Source organism: Poecilia formosa, unplaced genomic scaffold (assembly GCF_000485575.1).
Source record: "Poecilia formosa unplaced genomic scaffold, Poecilia_formosa-5.1.2 Scaffold229, whole genome shotgun sequence".
Taxonomy (NCBI): Eukaryota; Metazoa; Chordata; class Actinopteri; order Cyprinodontiformes; family Poeciliidae; genus Poecilia; species Poecilia formosa.
The window spans coordinates 919,254-934,601 of NW_006800168.1; the positions used below are offsets into that span (position 1 = coordinate 919,254).

At 38.0% G+C, this 15,348-nt stretch overlaps 1 protein-coding gene across 1 annotated transcript in view; it reads right to left on the minus strand.

Annotated features, from left to right (window-relative positions):
* Positions 1–10,863: 10,863 nt before the first annotated feature.
* Positions 10,864–15,348, minus strand: part of LOC103149489 (uncharacterized) — a 32,375-nt gene continuing 27,890 nt past the window's right edge. Inside the window, exons 4-9 of the mRNA XM_016679988.1 lie at positions 15,067–15,344; positions 14,703–14,960; positions 14,300–14,602; positions 13,955–14,219; positions 11,745–11,828; positions 10,864–11,617 (exon numbers count right to left, since the gene is read on the minus strand). Coding sequence (XP_016535474.1) covers positions 14,048–14,219; positions 14,300–14,602; positions 14,703–14,960; positions 15,067–15,344 — 1,011 coding nt within the window. The 3' untranslated portion in view covers positions 10,864–11,617; positions 11,745–11,828; positions 13,955–14,047. The remainder of the gene's footprint in view (positions 11,618–11,744; positions 11,829–13,954; positions 14,220–14,299; positions 14,603–14,702; positions 14,961–15,066; positions 15,345–15,348) is intronic.

A 15,348-nucleotide genomic window follows, 5' to 3' on the forward strand; every position in this document is an offset into this window, starting at 1 on the left:
TATCAAAATGAGTGGAAAGAGCTTAAAAGGGATAAAGTTGTTTGACCAACTTTTTATTTTTTAAGTTACTTACAAATGATATAAAAAGTGATCTCTTCAGATCTGTTGGACTTTTGTTATGATGACCATTGTAGACAGAGAGAAAAAACAATCTGAAATTTTAGTGAAAAAAAATTTAAATTTCAGAGAAAAAACACAAAAAATCAGATTTATTTCAGAAATTTTTGAGAAAAATTAAAATTTTTGAGTTAGAAAATTCAGGAAGGGTTCGGTGACTGGAGGGCAACCGCAGTTTGTCCTTCCACTGAATTTTCTATTTAAATAATAGAATACAGCACATAGATCTCATTATTTTTGAAAAAGTGCACTTACTGTTTGCCCTACTGCACTTTTTCCTTCCACTGAACTTTCCATTTATATACTAGTAAACGGCACAATGTATCATTTTTGTACATTTTTTCCTGGCTCACCCTTCTTGAGGAAGAAATGAGGGACTGTTTTGTGGACAGCTGTTAACTCCTTTTAATCGTCTTATTTATTCATTTCCATTCATTTCTTCTACTGAACTTTCCATTGAAATGCTAAAAATACAGAATCCTGTACTTTATTTTCTCTCACGCTTCTTGTGGAAAGGTTCACTTACTCTTTTTGCTGTGGATCTGTGTAATCCTATTGCATAGACTTATTTGCTAACTGCAAACTACACTTTTTCCCTCCACTGAACTTTCCATTTAAATTGTGAACTAGGATACAGGATTGTATGTCTTGTGGAAATGTTCAATGACTGGTGAACAGCTGCCAATTTCTCTTATAAAATCCTGTTAGTTCATTTCCAACTATGTTTTTTCCTTCCACTGAACTTTCTATTGAAATACGAGAATACAGCACTTTGTGTGATTTTAGTTTTTTCAACATTATTATAATTAATAGAAGTATCTATTAGATTCTTCTATTTTCATTTTAAATTATGTTCATTCATTTTGATCAAATTAGTTCATCTTGTTGCCAGGTTTTGTTGAAGTTTTAAGGATTTTGTCTTTATGTCGTTTTTGCTTCTTAAAATGTGAAAACCTGTTCACATGTTTTCCTCTGGAGGATGAACTCTGATGTTTCTCAGTTTCCCTGAAACATTTCGATGTGATCAGAACAAAAAAAAATCGTCCCGAAGTTTCCCGTCGTCTCTGCGAAGCCGCTCGGCCCGCTCTGAATAATTCAGCGTCCGTCTGCTCCAACGCAAACAAACGGAATAAAACATGGACACAAATACGAACAAACGGCATCCCAAAGAAACAGAGAAGAAGAAGAAACCCGGAGCGCCCGGCGTTTTGGAGCGACAGTGTTTGACTAGCTGGACCAGACATCTTCCTCCTCCTCCTCTTCCTCAGCAGCGATGTGAAGCGAAGCCAAATTACATTCAGGACTACAAAGCTGCAAAACAATAACTGGGATCCAGCAGCAGCAAATTGCAGTAAAATCTGCGAGTCTCTTTCTGTGAATTATTAATGAGGAACAAACCTAAAAAGACAAAGCAGATATGAGCGGCGGAGAAAAACCGTAAAACCGTAATTACACCAGAGAAGAAGAGGAAGGGAGCCAGAAACTGGAACTCAGAGCGCCATGTTGGGAGAAGTTTTATTAGGTTTGCAGAAATAAGATGGAGACGCTGCAAAAACACAAAATATTACCAAATGTTTTAGTGCAAATATCTTTAAAATGAGATGAAACTTTTCAGCAACATATATTAGCTTGATTTAAGTGAATAATTCCTTAGTATTATAAGTAAAATAATTATTTTTCATCAAATTTAATAAATTTACTGAAAAAAAATCTGATGTTAGTTGAAAAGTTGCTTCTAAGTTAGTTTTCTCTCATTTCATGCGTAATGAAATATTTGGACTAGAAAATAGATAAAAATAACAGAATATTTTTTGTTTTTGCAGTGTGGTAGTTATAGCATTCACGTTTTTCTATGTTCAATCAGAAAAGTTAAGAGTAAAATTAGATGGAAGGTAGAAATGGTTCAGCTTTACACTGAAAAAACACAAATTCTTATCAAATATTTTCTCTTTATTGTGGAAATATATTAGTACAGTTGAAACAAGAGAAAAATAACAACAATGACTTTTGGGAAAATATAGTTGCTTTTTGGAAATCACTTCCTTAATCTAGATCAAAAAGTAAAAATGTGTGGCAGACTATTTCACTAATAGTATGGGAAAATGTTTTGTTAAAAATGAAATACTTGAAGAATTAATCGCTTACAACAAGCTGCTAATTTGCTGAAAGAAAAAAAGCTTTTAATTTAAGATGTTTGCAGTAAAATGTACATCAAATACTTGCTAAGGACTTGTGTTCTTGCAGTTATAAAATTGTTCTGGATTTCTCCTTTTTCAAGTTTTCAACTAGAAATGTCAGTGAAATTCAGTGGAAGGTAGAAATGGTTCACCTTTACACTGCAAAAAATAAAATTTTCAAACTTACAAGTAACTTCAACAAGAAATGGGAGCTTTTTAAAGTAAATAATCCTGTATTGTTGATGAAAGAAATTCTTCCAGTGGCAGATTATTTCACTTAAAAGATGTGAAATAAAAATAAAAAGAGATTAAAAAAATTATTTAAAATAAATAATCTGCCAGCTCCTTTATCTTGCTCAAATGTTACTTATAAGTTTCTCTTATTTCAAGTGTGATGAGATATTTTCATTAAAAACTAGATCAAAATACTTGGTAATGTTTTGTGTTTTTACAGTGTAGCTTCCAGCTCCATCAGGCCGGTTCTGGAAGGAATCGGGCTCCAAACGTTCAGAATCAACATGGAGAAACTTCAGCAAACGGGTTGACAAGTTAAAGTTGCAGGAGCTCAGAAAATGAGGCAGAAATTTTTAAAATCTGAAAAAATACCAGAAAAATAGAAAAATTAAAGTCTAAATTATAATGTATGGATGAAAATAAAAGGAAAAATTCAGATCTGATTTATAATTAAATCAAAGAAGGACATGTCATTTTTAAATGTTGAAGAGATTTAATCTGATTTAGGATGGAAAAGTCTCTTCTGATTGTTATTGTTTCTCTTTTGATCATTTCGTCTTAAAAATCTGATTTTATTTTTCAGGTTTTCCATATTTAGTATTCTGAGATACTGAGAACAGCACAACTTTTTAAATTTTTTTAAACGTGTTTCTCCTTTGGTTATTTCTGTATCAGTTTTCAGCCTCACATAATATAAATGTTACATTTTCAGAGAAATAAAACCTTAAAAGTTTTATTTTTTACGTTTTTTATTTATTAGTAAAGAAAATGTAAAATCATAGATCTACAGACACTGTTAGAAAATCGTAATGTTCTGTAGAAACACTGTAAAAATTATTTTATTCATAGATATAAGTTTAGGTAGTAAAACCAGCTTATTTGTGTATTTTATGTTTATTTTGAGTGTGTAAATAAATTAGTTTTTCTCATTTTAAATTAGTAGATCAAAGTGATAAAAAAAATTAGTAATCAAAAGGTACATGTTTTAAATTGAGTTATTTGTTAAATAACTTTATAATCTATGAAAAATCTACCACAATATTTGCAATCATTAGTCTTATGGTTTTGAGTTCTTATTTTTCAAATTTCTCATTTCTTAATTTTCTCCAATTAGACTTAATTTAAAGATTTAGTAAAAGAATGTTGAAAGTTAGAAAAAAAGTAAATGTTACTCATCTTGATTGTTTTATTGCTTAATTATTTTGTATAAAATCAAACGCTTAACTTTAACATAAACAGTATCTTTTTAGCTGTATTCCACTATGAATGTACATTTTTGCTAAATTAATGGCTATTGCAGATAGCCATTAATTTAAAAGCTAGATATTTGCATAGAAGTAATATTTGCCGTCTTAAACATCTGTTGTTGCTAAATCAGCCAGATTAAATAGTTGTATAGTTCTAACTTTAACAGTAAGTTTAAAGTCATGTAGTAATCAGCTGTCAGTCTTTAATAAAACTAAAATCAACATGTTTTAAATGTGTTTAAGTTAAAAGTTGACATTTATGTAAACAATCGAAAAGATATTTACTACTAGCTAACATTTTTTTTTGCAACTTTCTGCAACGTAAAACCTGTTAAACGTTATTTTTGCATTTATTTGTAATTCTATAAAAAGTCTAAGCAGCAGGAAATTGCATTTCAAAATAAAACCGAATACTAAAAAAGTTTTTTGTAAATGAATACAAAAAGTTTAAGTTTTTCTAAACGTTTGTCGTCTCTAGTCATTTTTCATGACTTCTTGGTTTAGTCACACACACCCACACACACACACACACACACACACACGCACACTCTATCTTTCTCTCTCTCTCTCTCTCTGGCCCGGTTCCTCTGCTCACAGCAGGCAGCCACGTCCCTCAGGATCCAGAACTGACCAGAGAACCGACGGTGGAGGAGTGTGTGAGCAGCTGGACCTCCGTCACTGAGTGTGTGAGTGACGAAGAGGAGGATGAAACGAGGTCGATCAGCTGATCTGCAGAGACGCTCTACTGTATTTATGCTCCATTTCCTCAGCGATCCGATCCTGGATCAGCGGTTACTGGCGTCTGATCTGGTTCTGGTTGTCCATCGTTTTTATTTGCACAAATATCTGAACTGATTTTAATGGAATATTTATTAAAACCCATTTATTTGGGTTTTAAGGAGTCCAGTTGATCAAAAAGTTCAGACGGATTGGTTCTGGAGTGTTTGGGATTGACCTTTGACCTGATGCAGCTCTTATTAAGTGCTTCTTGTTGAGGTTAAAGGTCACAATAATCTGCTCGTCTCCCTGATGGTTGCAGCTGCTGCCGTCGTTTGTGTTTCCTGGTTCTGTTCTGCCCTCTAGTGGCGGATTAGTGGAAATGCAGCTTCATTCGAAGCCTGGTTTTAAATTTCAATATTTTTTTATTAGCCTTACATAATATTTCTAATATTCAGTTGGCTTTACAAAGATTTTACTCACCCTGAGCCTTTTATCACAACAAACTGAGTTTATTTGTCTTTGATTAAGAAAGTATTAAGAAAGAAGTAACTTTTCTGAAAGGTATAGGAGCTTGTTTGAGATCAGCAATTCCTGAGTCTAGAGGAAAAATGTCTTATGGTAAGTCAACTAATCTACCAATGGCACTAGTGTTTTTTGTAAATGAATATCAAGCCATCATTTACTTAAAATCTCTTGGTAAAAGTTTCTCTAAAGTTATTTTTGTGTTATTAAAAGTGTACATATGTATTTGAACTAGAAACTCAACAAAAAAAAATACTTTGGTAGTTGTGTTTTTACATTGTTACATTGTTTTTACATTGTTTAGGTCAGACCGTCACAAACGTAAACCGGTGTAGTTCACTCATTCTACTGGGACATTAACTGTTTCCAGTGGACCAGTTAAAGTCCACGGCCTTTTCTGACCCTCCTCTTTCTCATCAGGGAACTCAAGGTCGGCTCTCGGGTTATTTTCGGTTCGTCTTCGCTTTGATCCATGTTGCAAAACGACAAGGTAACGCAACTCTGAGGGGGTCAGCTGTGTAACGGGACCGCTGCCATGGATCAGGGAGGAAAAGGAAATCAATCCCGGCTGACAGATACTGAGCTGACATCATAAACGCCTGATGCTCACAAACAAACGCCTGAGCTTCAAATATAGCTGCACGCGCTCAGCACAGCCGTCTGTCGGCTCTGCTTTGTGTCGTCAAGGAGCATCAGAGAGACGCAGCGTTGCTACGGTTTTTACTAACAAATCGGTGAACAGCGAGGGTGGAGAATCAGACCATGAGGGAACAGGAAGTGGTTTTATTCAAACAGAGTCATAATGTTTGTGTTTGAAATAGGACCTTTAATGCAAAATGTTTTTATACTTCCATTTGGAAGCGTAAAAGCAGTAGAGCTTTTAAACTAGCCAACTGGTTGTTTTTAGGTGGTAAGTTAATGTTTATTTGGAAAATCAGCTGTCTCCAAATTCTCCTGATTGGTCAGTGCCACTGTGATGTTACCTAGCAACACAAGCCGAATTCCAGCATGTTTGGTCAGCTGCACAATGGCTGCTGGAAAAGAGAACTGTGTAGTTGTTGATTTACCATCCAGAAACCATTTTCTGTAATCCTACTAGCTGTGCAGGAAACTCCACTTCTGCTTGTCTAAGATGTACAGGTGTGTAATTGTGCATCTGTTTGCAGCCATTTTCACATCAATATCTCCACATTTCTATTAGTACGATGTAAACTGCTTCACTGCATTTAGAAGATCAGCTGTATTTTATTTATGCATTTTATGAGTCGGTTAAACTTTGTAATACTTTTTTTAGTAAATTGTTGGAATTGCCAAATGTAACAGAGTTAAATGAAGAATCTTATTGTCTTTGTGCAGACTACAGAGTGATCAAAAGTAGTTGAGGAAACATTTAACTTTATTTTGACTTTAGACAAACGGTTACTGTAATGTTAGCTTAAAAACTGTTCTATGTATATTTGTATATTTACTTTGGAATAATGGATGTAGTCATAGTGCATATTTAAAATATCTGAAATAATCATAAGTTAATGCAGCTTATGAAGCTCAAACCAAATGCTACTTAAGCTGTTAATGCTTGTCCATTGTGGTGAACCTCAGGGCTGTAGTTTGGGTCCTTTGCTGTTTTTAATGTATTTTCTCCCTGTTGTTTGCGTTCTCTAAACATTTAAAGTTATTTTACATGTTGAATCGATTAGAAGGGCCTGGGACTTTTCCAGTTTGGCTCCTTTGTTTTGAAGATGGTAATGAAACAGGCCGGCCTCCTGCTGGGTTCCTTCAGGCGTGTATCTGTGGTCAGTCAAAGCCCGGTCAACGAGGCTCCCCGTCTTCCTCACGGGGGGTTTTAGTCGAGGTTGAGAGGCGACAGATTTCTGACAAACATGCCATCTTTGTAATTATCCAGAAAGCAGCAGATGAAACATTAAACACCCAGCGCTGACGACAATCAAAACATGTCACTTGTTGTCAATTATTCATGACTTTGAAGAGTCTGAAGGACTCATTAGTATGGAAATCAGCTTCCATGCTAACAAGGTTGTAGTATCTGACTCCAGATCATGTGTTTTGTCTTCTTTGAGGTCCATATTTTCATTACTTTATCTTTTTCTGCTTGTTTCAAACAAATCCTGAAACAAGCAGCTTTAATGAAACTGTCACAGCTTCAACTTTACCTCCAACAAACCGAGCCACCCAAAACGAATCCAGTCCAGCTTCTGTTTGACTATTTCCTCCCTGCACCTCATTGTTTTATTAACGTTGCAGCAGAGATGCTACCGGAGCAGTGGGTGACGTTCTTGTCTGTACCTTTTCATGCTTTCCTTGCTTTGCAATTAATTAATGGAATGAAAAGTCTGGTGGCCAGCTGTCAAATCAGAAAGACATTAACTTGAAAAGGAGCTGGAGGCCATGGATATCTGAGGTTCTGAGTTCTCATTCAAGCAGAATCGTTTTTACCTGCTAGCCGCTCCAAGCATGGTGTTTTACAGCTCTGCGTGTTTTAAGATCCAGGAATAAGGTCTGAGCTGGAGCTTTAAGCAAATGTCTAGCCTTTTGTACTAACCAAAGCTTCTAGAAAGATCTATATTAGAGTCCAAAAATCTGTTTAATGACGAGTAGTTGCTGTCTGTTAGCTAAAAGTACTAACAGACAGCAACTGCTGTCTGTTAGTACAGTAGTTAAAAGTACTTTTAAGGCGTACCCCAGGCATGAGTTCTTGGGTTACTATTTGTTTTGGTCAGTAAGTAGTGCTGTTGTCAGTGGTGAACACTTCTATAGAATAAGTTAGTCATGCTAACCTGAAACTGTTAATCATTATTTCTGCTAAACCAACACTATTTAGCAGAAGCTAATGCTAAGGTGGTAACTTAAATAGAAATTACCTGGTGTTGAAAGAACAAACCTTGATGGCTCATTAAAAATTAGTTATAAGTTTTATATTTTCCTTATTTATGTTGATTTTCTCAGTGTTTGTGTTGTATGTAGGAAATATAATTTCAGGGAAAAAGGAGGTGAAAAAGAAATGTTAATAGTTTTGAACAAAGTCATAAAAGCATGGATGTAAATGTTGAAGTAGAAAAAAGCTGTAATGGGTGATAATCCAAACCTCAGTAATTCAAAGTAATCTAGGGGAATAAGTGTGTTCAGTGGAAAAGTAGCTTTGTTGATGTAGAATTAGTGGAAGGTGGTCATGTTGTATTTAACTTATGAAATAGTGATGTTCTTGTCAGTTTGAAGGCTTTAACAATCTTTCTATAAAGTTTGTAGGATTTTAGATGTGAAGTTGTTAAACTCAGAATGAAGTATTTTAATCTGTTTCCTCGGACCAATCTTCGTGCTTTAGAAATTATTCTCTGTGAATCTGGAAACTGACTGTAGATTTTCTGTCCATTAAGTGTTGTGTTGTGTAGTTGCTCCTAAGAAAGAGACATAAATGTGTTTTCTTCCTCAGAGTGAGGTCTGGTCTGTTGTTACATTAGCAAAATTATGTAATCAGCTAATGTATTATTTATTTGATCCCAGTGTAATAAGGATTTGATACAATCCTTATTACATCCTCTTCTTGTCAAAAGTTGTGATACTTTATTTGATGCTGTGTATGTCCACATGAAGTTGGACTCAAATGACTAACTTGTCACAAGCATTGATATGTTTGTGTGATGCCAGTAGCACCAAGTTAACCAAACAGCACTAGTATTTAGTGGTTATATTGTTTTTGACTGGGTGTGTATTTAAAAGAGAAAACCCAAAGAAATCTGAGGTGAAGTCTCTGTTTTATCATGTATTTCTTCTCAGGATTTCTGGAGAGGCCGAGCAGCAGTGACGTCGTTCCTCCAAAGGGAGAAGCTGGAGACAAACATCCTGAACAAATCAAGGTGATTGATAAGTCACTCATTAAAAGTGAACACATGGGTTTTATCTAGCATATTAAGGCATTTGTAATAAACTACTCACATTAAAAGTAGTTGTAAATATTTTAGATAAGTTCAATATTATGCAGTTGCTGTGGTGTAGTGATTTCATCTGGCCACATGATGGCGCCAAATTACTCTTATGTTCATCTGCCGTACAAACACAATTCACTGTAAACCTGATCATCTACTTGACTTTAAAATATCTACAATCAGCAAATGAGTGGACTGACTTTAATTTATCTAAATATGTGCCGAGATATCTTGAAATATTTTGATACAATCCTTATTACGAATAATGATTTCATTTGAAATTACGCTACCCTGCTAATTTTATTAGAAAAAAAATAGAATAAAATATTTTTATGAATTTTTATTCTTTTTTTTCTAACTGCCAACTGATGGAAGCTACTCGTTGATACCTTTGTCTCCTCACATCATTATTTTTATTACAAATAATGATTTCATTTGAAATTACGCTACCCTGCTAATTTTATTAGAAAAAACATTCTCTACAATACTCATTTTGAAAAATAAAACTAATGTTTTACTGTGATTATTGGTAGTGCCTGAAATACCACACTGAACAGTCAAACACTCACAATTCTGTAAAAGACTCATACTTTGCTGAAAATAAACAGAAATACTAAATGCTTACTGATGTTAATGAGAGATGATGTAATAGTCTTAACCAAACCCATTACTTTTATATTACCCGTGATTTCTTTTTTTTTTTACATAAACCAACACCTACATCTTTTGTTTATCTGACCAAATAATGCAGCTTGTCAGATTGGCAATGACTCTAACTAACATAACAAACATCATCTAAAAGCACGAACCCACCACCACCCAGTGGAGTTTCACTGTAATGTGACAGGAGCAACTCTTTCTCCACTGGACCACATCACAGTCTCCCATCATGTTACTGCACCTGCCTACAAAACAGAGAACAAGGACATCGTCACATGTTCAGGGTCAAAATGTGTCAGAGATATTCAGATTCAGAAAACATAGGATATATTTTCATTTCCAACACATTACAAAATGATGCCAAGTACTTAGTGATTAAATAACTTTGTCTTACCTTCGGTTTTTTCAGCAGGTGACTCATTTGATCAAGAGTGCTGACATTAGCACAACAAACCTAGTCTATGTACAACAGTAATTATTTTTAAATTACTCTAATATCTTTAAAAAATGTCATCCAACCTGGACTGAATTCATTCAAACACACCTGAGTCCTAAAACATTTTATGGTTAAAGCACGAACCCACCACCACCCAGTGGAGTTTCACTGTAATGTGACAGGAGCAGGACAGGACATGGACAGGACAGGAGGCTAAAATAACTTGTACATTTCAATACACATAACAATATGTTGGAAAATAGAAATAAAAAAAATATTAATTTCTGGAAACTATTACATTGTCTTACAACAATGTAATAGTTGTACATTGTTGTATACGTTGTATACGTTGTCTATATTCATGTTGTCTATATTCATGTCGATTTTAGCTAACTTGCTAACCCTGGGTAAGCTAAGCTTCATCATGGCTCTACTATGATGACATTTGTCTTTTATATAATCAGATAAATGTCTGATTAACACCTCAATAAACACTGATATAACAAGAAATACAATCTCCCAAAAATCTGCAGTGCACTAATATCACATCAGGTATGTCATTTAAACTATGTCAACTTTTTTTTTAACTATAAGCTGCTTTCTACTGTTAAAGAAAATCCAAAGACAAGAATAAACTGGGTTAAGCTGAGTCAGATAGATGTGATGGCCGCTAAATACAGTAAAACATTTCCAGTTCTACAACCAGACTGGTTTTCCTCACTAGTGTCCTGGTACTGGATGGTTCCTGAGAGATCTGGACTGAAACAGTTCTGACTTTGTTCAAAGATGAAAGATTAAAATGTACCATGGCAGGGAGTAGTTCTTGAAGTTTAATGAGAAATAAATGAGCAAAAACAAACTTATTAAAACATAGGGAACACAAGGAGTGAGAGCAGAACAAAAGCTAGGAATCCAGGGGAGAAACCAGCAAGGAGTGACTGAGAATAACTTCTACATATATTGGAGAGATTCATTATTGTACAAAGAACAGATGACTGAATAGAAACAGGATGCAAGAGTAGCAGGAAGATAGAGAGTACACAAACATGGGAACTGGAAAAACATAGAAATACACATAATGAAGAACAAATCATAAACTATATCAGCTTTATTTATGTTCTACTTTAGTTAAGTTCTTAGCAATTCTCATACAAAAAGAGATTAACAAAACAATAACAATGAAAACAGATTCTATATAGCAAACCCTACAACAACCCAGAAACAGAAACCAGAAGAACAGCTGCAACCCACTGCTGATCAGTTCAGTGTTGGCAGCCATTATGTCCCAAGGAGAAACGTTTTTTTGGCTCAGGTGGCCTTTCTTTAGCAGCTGTCAGACAGGAATGTGACTTATGACAGAGGCGGAAGAAGTTAAGCCATGAGAGTGACGTTGAGGACTAAGACCTCCATGTATGGGTCACACTCCACCCAGTGAACACACAGCTTTAGATTACACCAGAGAAAGGGACTTCCTGTTGGTCACATGACCAGCTGCTTCACCAGATTTCAAACTTCCTGTTGTTCTTAAAAGGAGTTTTGTTGATAATGTTGTTGTTGTTCAGTCTAGAAACAAAAAAAAGCAGAGAACAGATGTGACTCTTTCAAAAATTACATGGATTCAGATGCTCAGAGATCAACCAGGGGAAGACAAACGCCTCCACTGATTGAGCTCTGATGAATGTTTGCTCACCTCACAGAACCAGGGGAGGGGCTGATGGAGACCAGGTAGAGTAACCAAGCAGTGGAGGCATCAGTGATCTGATTGTGACTCAGACTGGAACACAAACGCAACACAGAACATTATGTTGGGTTTTACTGGAACCATGTTCATAATGACTTAATTCAGAACCACAGAAGAGATCAGCAGATTCCAGATGTGCTGCTGGACAGAGAAATGTGTCCTTTAGTACAAAATGCAGGTCTTATACTATCTGTCAGTTGGTTTTGTAGCATCTTCCTGCTGAAAGGCTTAAGACTGACCCATTCCCAGCTCTGTGGCAGAGGAATATCCAAAAACAATCAGTTTGAGATATGATCTACCTACCTTGCTGCCCTCCTCACTGTAGGCAGTGTCTGAACCCATGGATAGTGGGTTCAGAAAAGCTGATCTATGGCTGAAAAAAACACTTGTGTTGACTCATATTTATATCCCTCATTATTAAACGCCGGGTGTCCCTTTTAGCTGCTTTTGACATTGATGTCTAGTGCCGGGGAGGAGAAAGCAATGCGAACGCCAATGCCCTCTCCCATACGTCCAATCAGGAGATTACAGAGACTCTGCAATCATGCCCTCTGCAGGTGAGCACCAAAAAGCCCAAACAGGGTGCAGGTCAGTCCATACAAGGTCCAGACAACTCCTCAAACCAGAACACAGCGGCCTCAGCCAACCTAGACTCAGAATCACCAGGATCTAATGAGCCATACGGAGACGTGGGTATGAAGTCACTTCCCGCCATGACGAACCAAGAAGTCCGTGCACGAGGGAGCTATGAAGGCTCTTCACAATGACGCCGAACACTTGGGTTTTGAGAGAACAGTTCAGTTATCGGGCATCGGTATTGCTTTTTCCTCTCCGGTACTGGATATCAAAGTCCAAAGCAGCCAAACGAGAGACCCACCATTGCCCTGTGTCATCCAACTTTGCAGAGCTCATGATGTACTTGAGGGGGTTATTGTCTGTCTGGACAGACAACTTGCACCCATAGAGATGGTCCTAGAATTTGTTTGTTACCGCCCATTTTCAGGGCAAGGAGCTCTAGCTTGTGGGCGGGATACCTTGTCTCTGCTGGAGTCAACCCTCGGCTGGAGAAGGCTATGACTCTCTATGCCATCTTGAACCTGGACCAAGACAGCACCTAGTCCTTCCCCCGATGCATTTGTCTGAAGAACAAACGGTAGGTTGTATTCTGGGTAACCCAACACTGGCGCAGTCGTAAGTCTGTGCTTTAAGGCCAGGAATGCCTCCATACATTCCTCTGTCCATAAGAATGGTGGTTCAGATACCAGGCCTATTTTTCCTTTTCTGTTCATATTTCTCGGGTCACCACCTGTGAGCTGGCATAAGGGAGCTGCCAGGATAGAGTGCCCACTGACATACCACCTGTAGTAGCCACCAAACCCCAGAAATTGCAGTACTTCCCTGTGGTTTGTTGGCCTGGTCCAGTCTTTGACTCTACGAATCTTCTCTGGGTCAGTCTGGATTCAATCAGCAGATACCAGATGACCTAGGAACTGCACTTCTTTTCTCACCAGCTGGCACTTAAAACAGTTTAAGTTTTAAAACATGCTCCAAAGCTGATAAAACACCAACAACAGTCTGTTTAGGTGCTCATCAAAGATTTTAGAAAAGATGATAAGGTCATCCAGATACATCAGAAGGTGGGTGAAGTTCAGGTCTCCTAAACATGAGCCTCTGGAAGGTTGACGGAGCATTCTGCAACCCAAAAGGCATTTTGTTGACCTCAAACAGACCCACTGGTGAACTGAATGCTGTTTTGTGCTTGTCCTGCTCTGCCACCTCCACTTGTACTTTGTGATTTTTTTATGCTTGTCGCTATTGTTTCTCTATTTGATTGTTTTTCACTTTCTGCAGGTGTAAAACCAGAGTTCTAAGATATTGCCTAGTATTCTCTCTATCCTTCTTTCTCTCCCCTATGCTTATCTAACCTTTTACCGCTGCCCTCCTTTCCCTTTCTCTTCCTTTACAGAGTTCATTAAATTTTAAATATACCCCTATCAAGTTGAACATCAGAGCCAAATCCATAAGGCTCCACTTGTGAAAGTAAATCTGTTGGGCCTCACCTTGATACTTAGAGAATGCTGAGTACCAAACCCCCCAGGAAAAAAGAAAATAAGGTGGGATATCTCTGTCTGACAGAGGGGACAATCTGGGACACTTACTCCAGGATGTTGACTTTGTGCAGATGTGTGATGAGTTGGAGCAGCAGCTGGTCTGTCAGCTGGCAGTGACTGAGGTCCAGCTCTGTCAGACCTTCAGAGTAGTCCAGCATCAGAACCAGAGCTCCACAGAGCCTCTGATCCAGTGGGCAGTGACTCCAGTTCTTCTCCCAGAGCTCTGCACAGGGACATTGTCCGTCTCACTGTGTCCCTCTGATTGTTCACAGCAAGCAGAGACAGAAGCTGGACCAGGATCGTCTTACTGACTCTAAACAGGAAAAACAGACCAAAGAACATCAACATGAAGGTCAACAAACTTCTCCCTGCTTCAGGGTCCATCTTACTCACATGAGACGGACTCTGTCCAGGACAGGAAACAGCAGGTCCAGCCCGCTGTCCTCCACCTCACAGTCTCTCAGGTCCAGCTGTGTGTCTCTGCTGCTGTGTCTCAGGACGATGGAGACGGCCCTGCAGTCAGCAGTCGTCAGACTCAGAGGCTCAGTCTGATCCTCCTCTGGTAGCTGCACACAGGAGGAGCAGGACAGATCCAACCTGTGCTGCAGAGTCCTCAGTAAGTCTGATGCTGCCCCCTGCTGGCTGTCAGAGGAAGCGCAGCAGTGGATGAACCTCAGCAGGAGATTCCTGTCCACACTGGTGGGAACAGAGGAGAAAGAAAACCAACCAGTTAATGAACTGGAGGGAATGGTTCATCATGGGAAGGAGTCCTGAGGAGCCGGTTCTGATATCTGACCTGAGATCAGAAACTGTGTGCAGCAAAGAGAGGATGGACTGTATTCCCTCTGCTGGGATGGAGCTCCACAGCAGCCTCAGTTTAACTCCATCACTGTGTCTGAGGATGAACAGCAGAGCATCACAGTCCTCTGAGTCCAGCTCTGTGCAGTTCAGGTTGATTACATGACCCAGTGACCTCAGCAACCCGGGTATCAGGTGACTGTGGTGAGTCCTGAAGATCTCCTTGATGGAAGTCCTAACAAAGCTGGGACTGGGCCTGAAAGCAGACAGAGGATTCACCACAACACTTTGTTACTGCCAGAAACCAGAAGCTGCTGATGGAAAATCAGACCAACTATTTATTAGAAGACAAAAACCTCCACCTTTGAATCACCATCCTATGCAGAAAGGGCAGCAGCTGAGCAGCTCTCTCCTCTAAGAATCGGTTCTTCTTCAGGTTCACAGTCTGAGCTGTCGGCTGCTGCAGCAGGTAGTGAAGAAGCTCCCAGCTCAACCTGCAGGAGCTCAGGTCTCCACCAACCTTATTCAAGAGGGACAATGTCCTGTCTTGGTCTTGGACCTCATGGAGGAGAACCAGAAGCTGCTGGAGTCTCTCTTCACTCAGTCTGCAGAGATCACAGATTAAACTCTCACTGTGTTTCTGA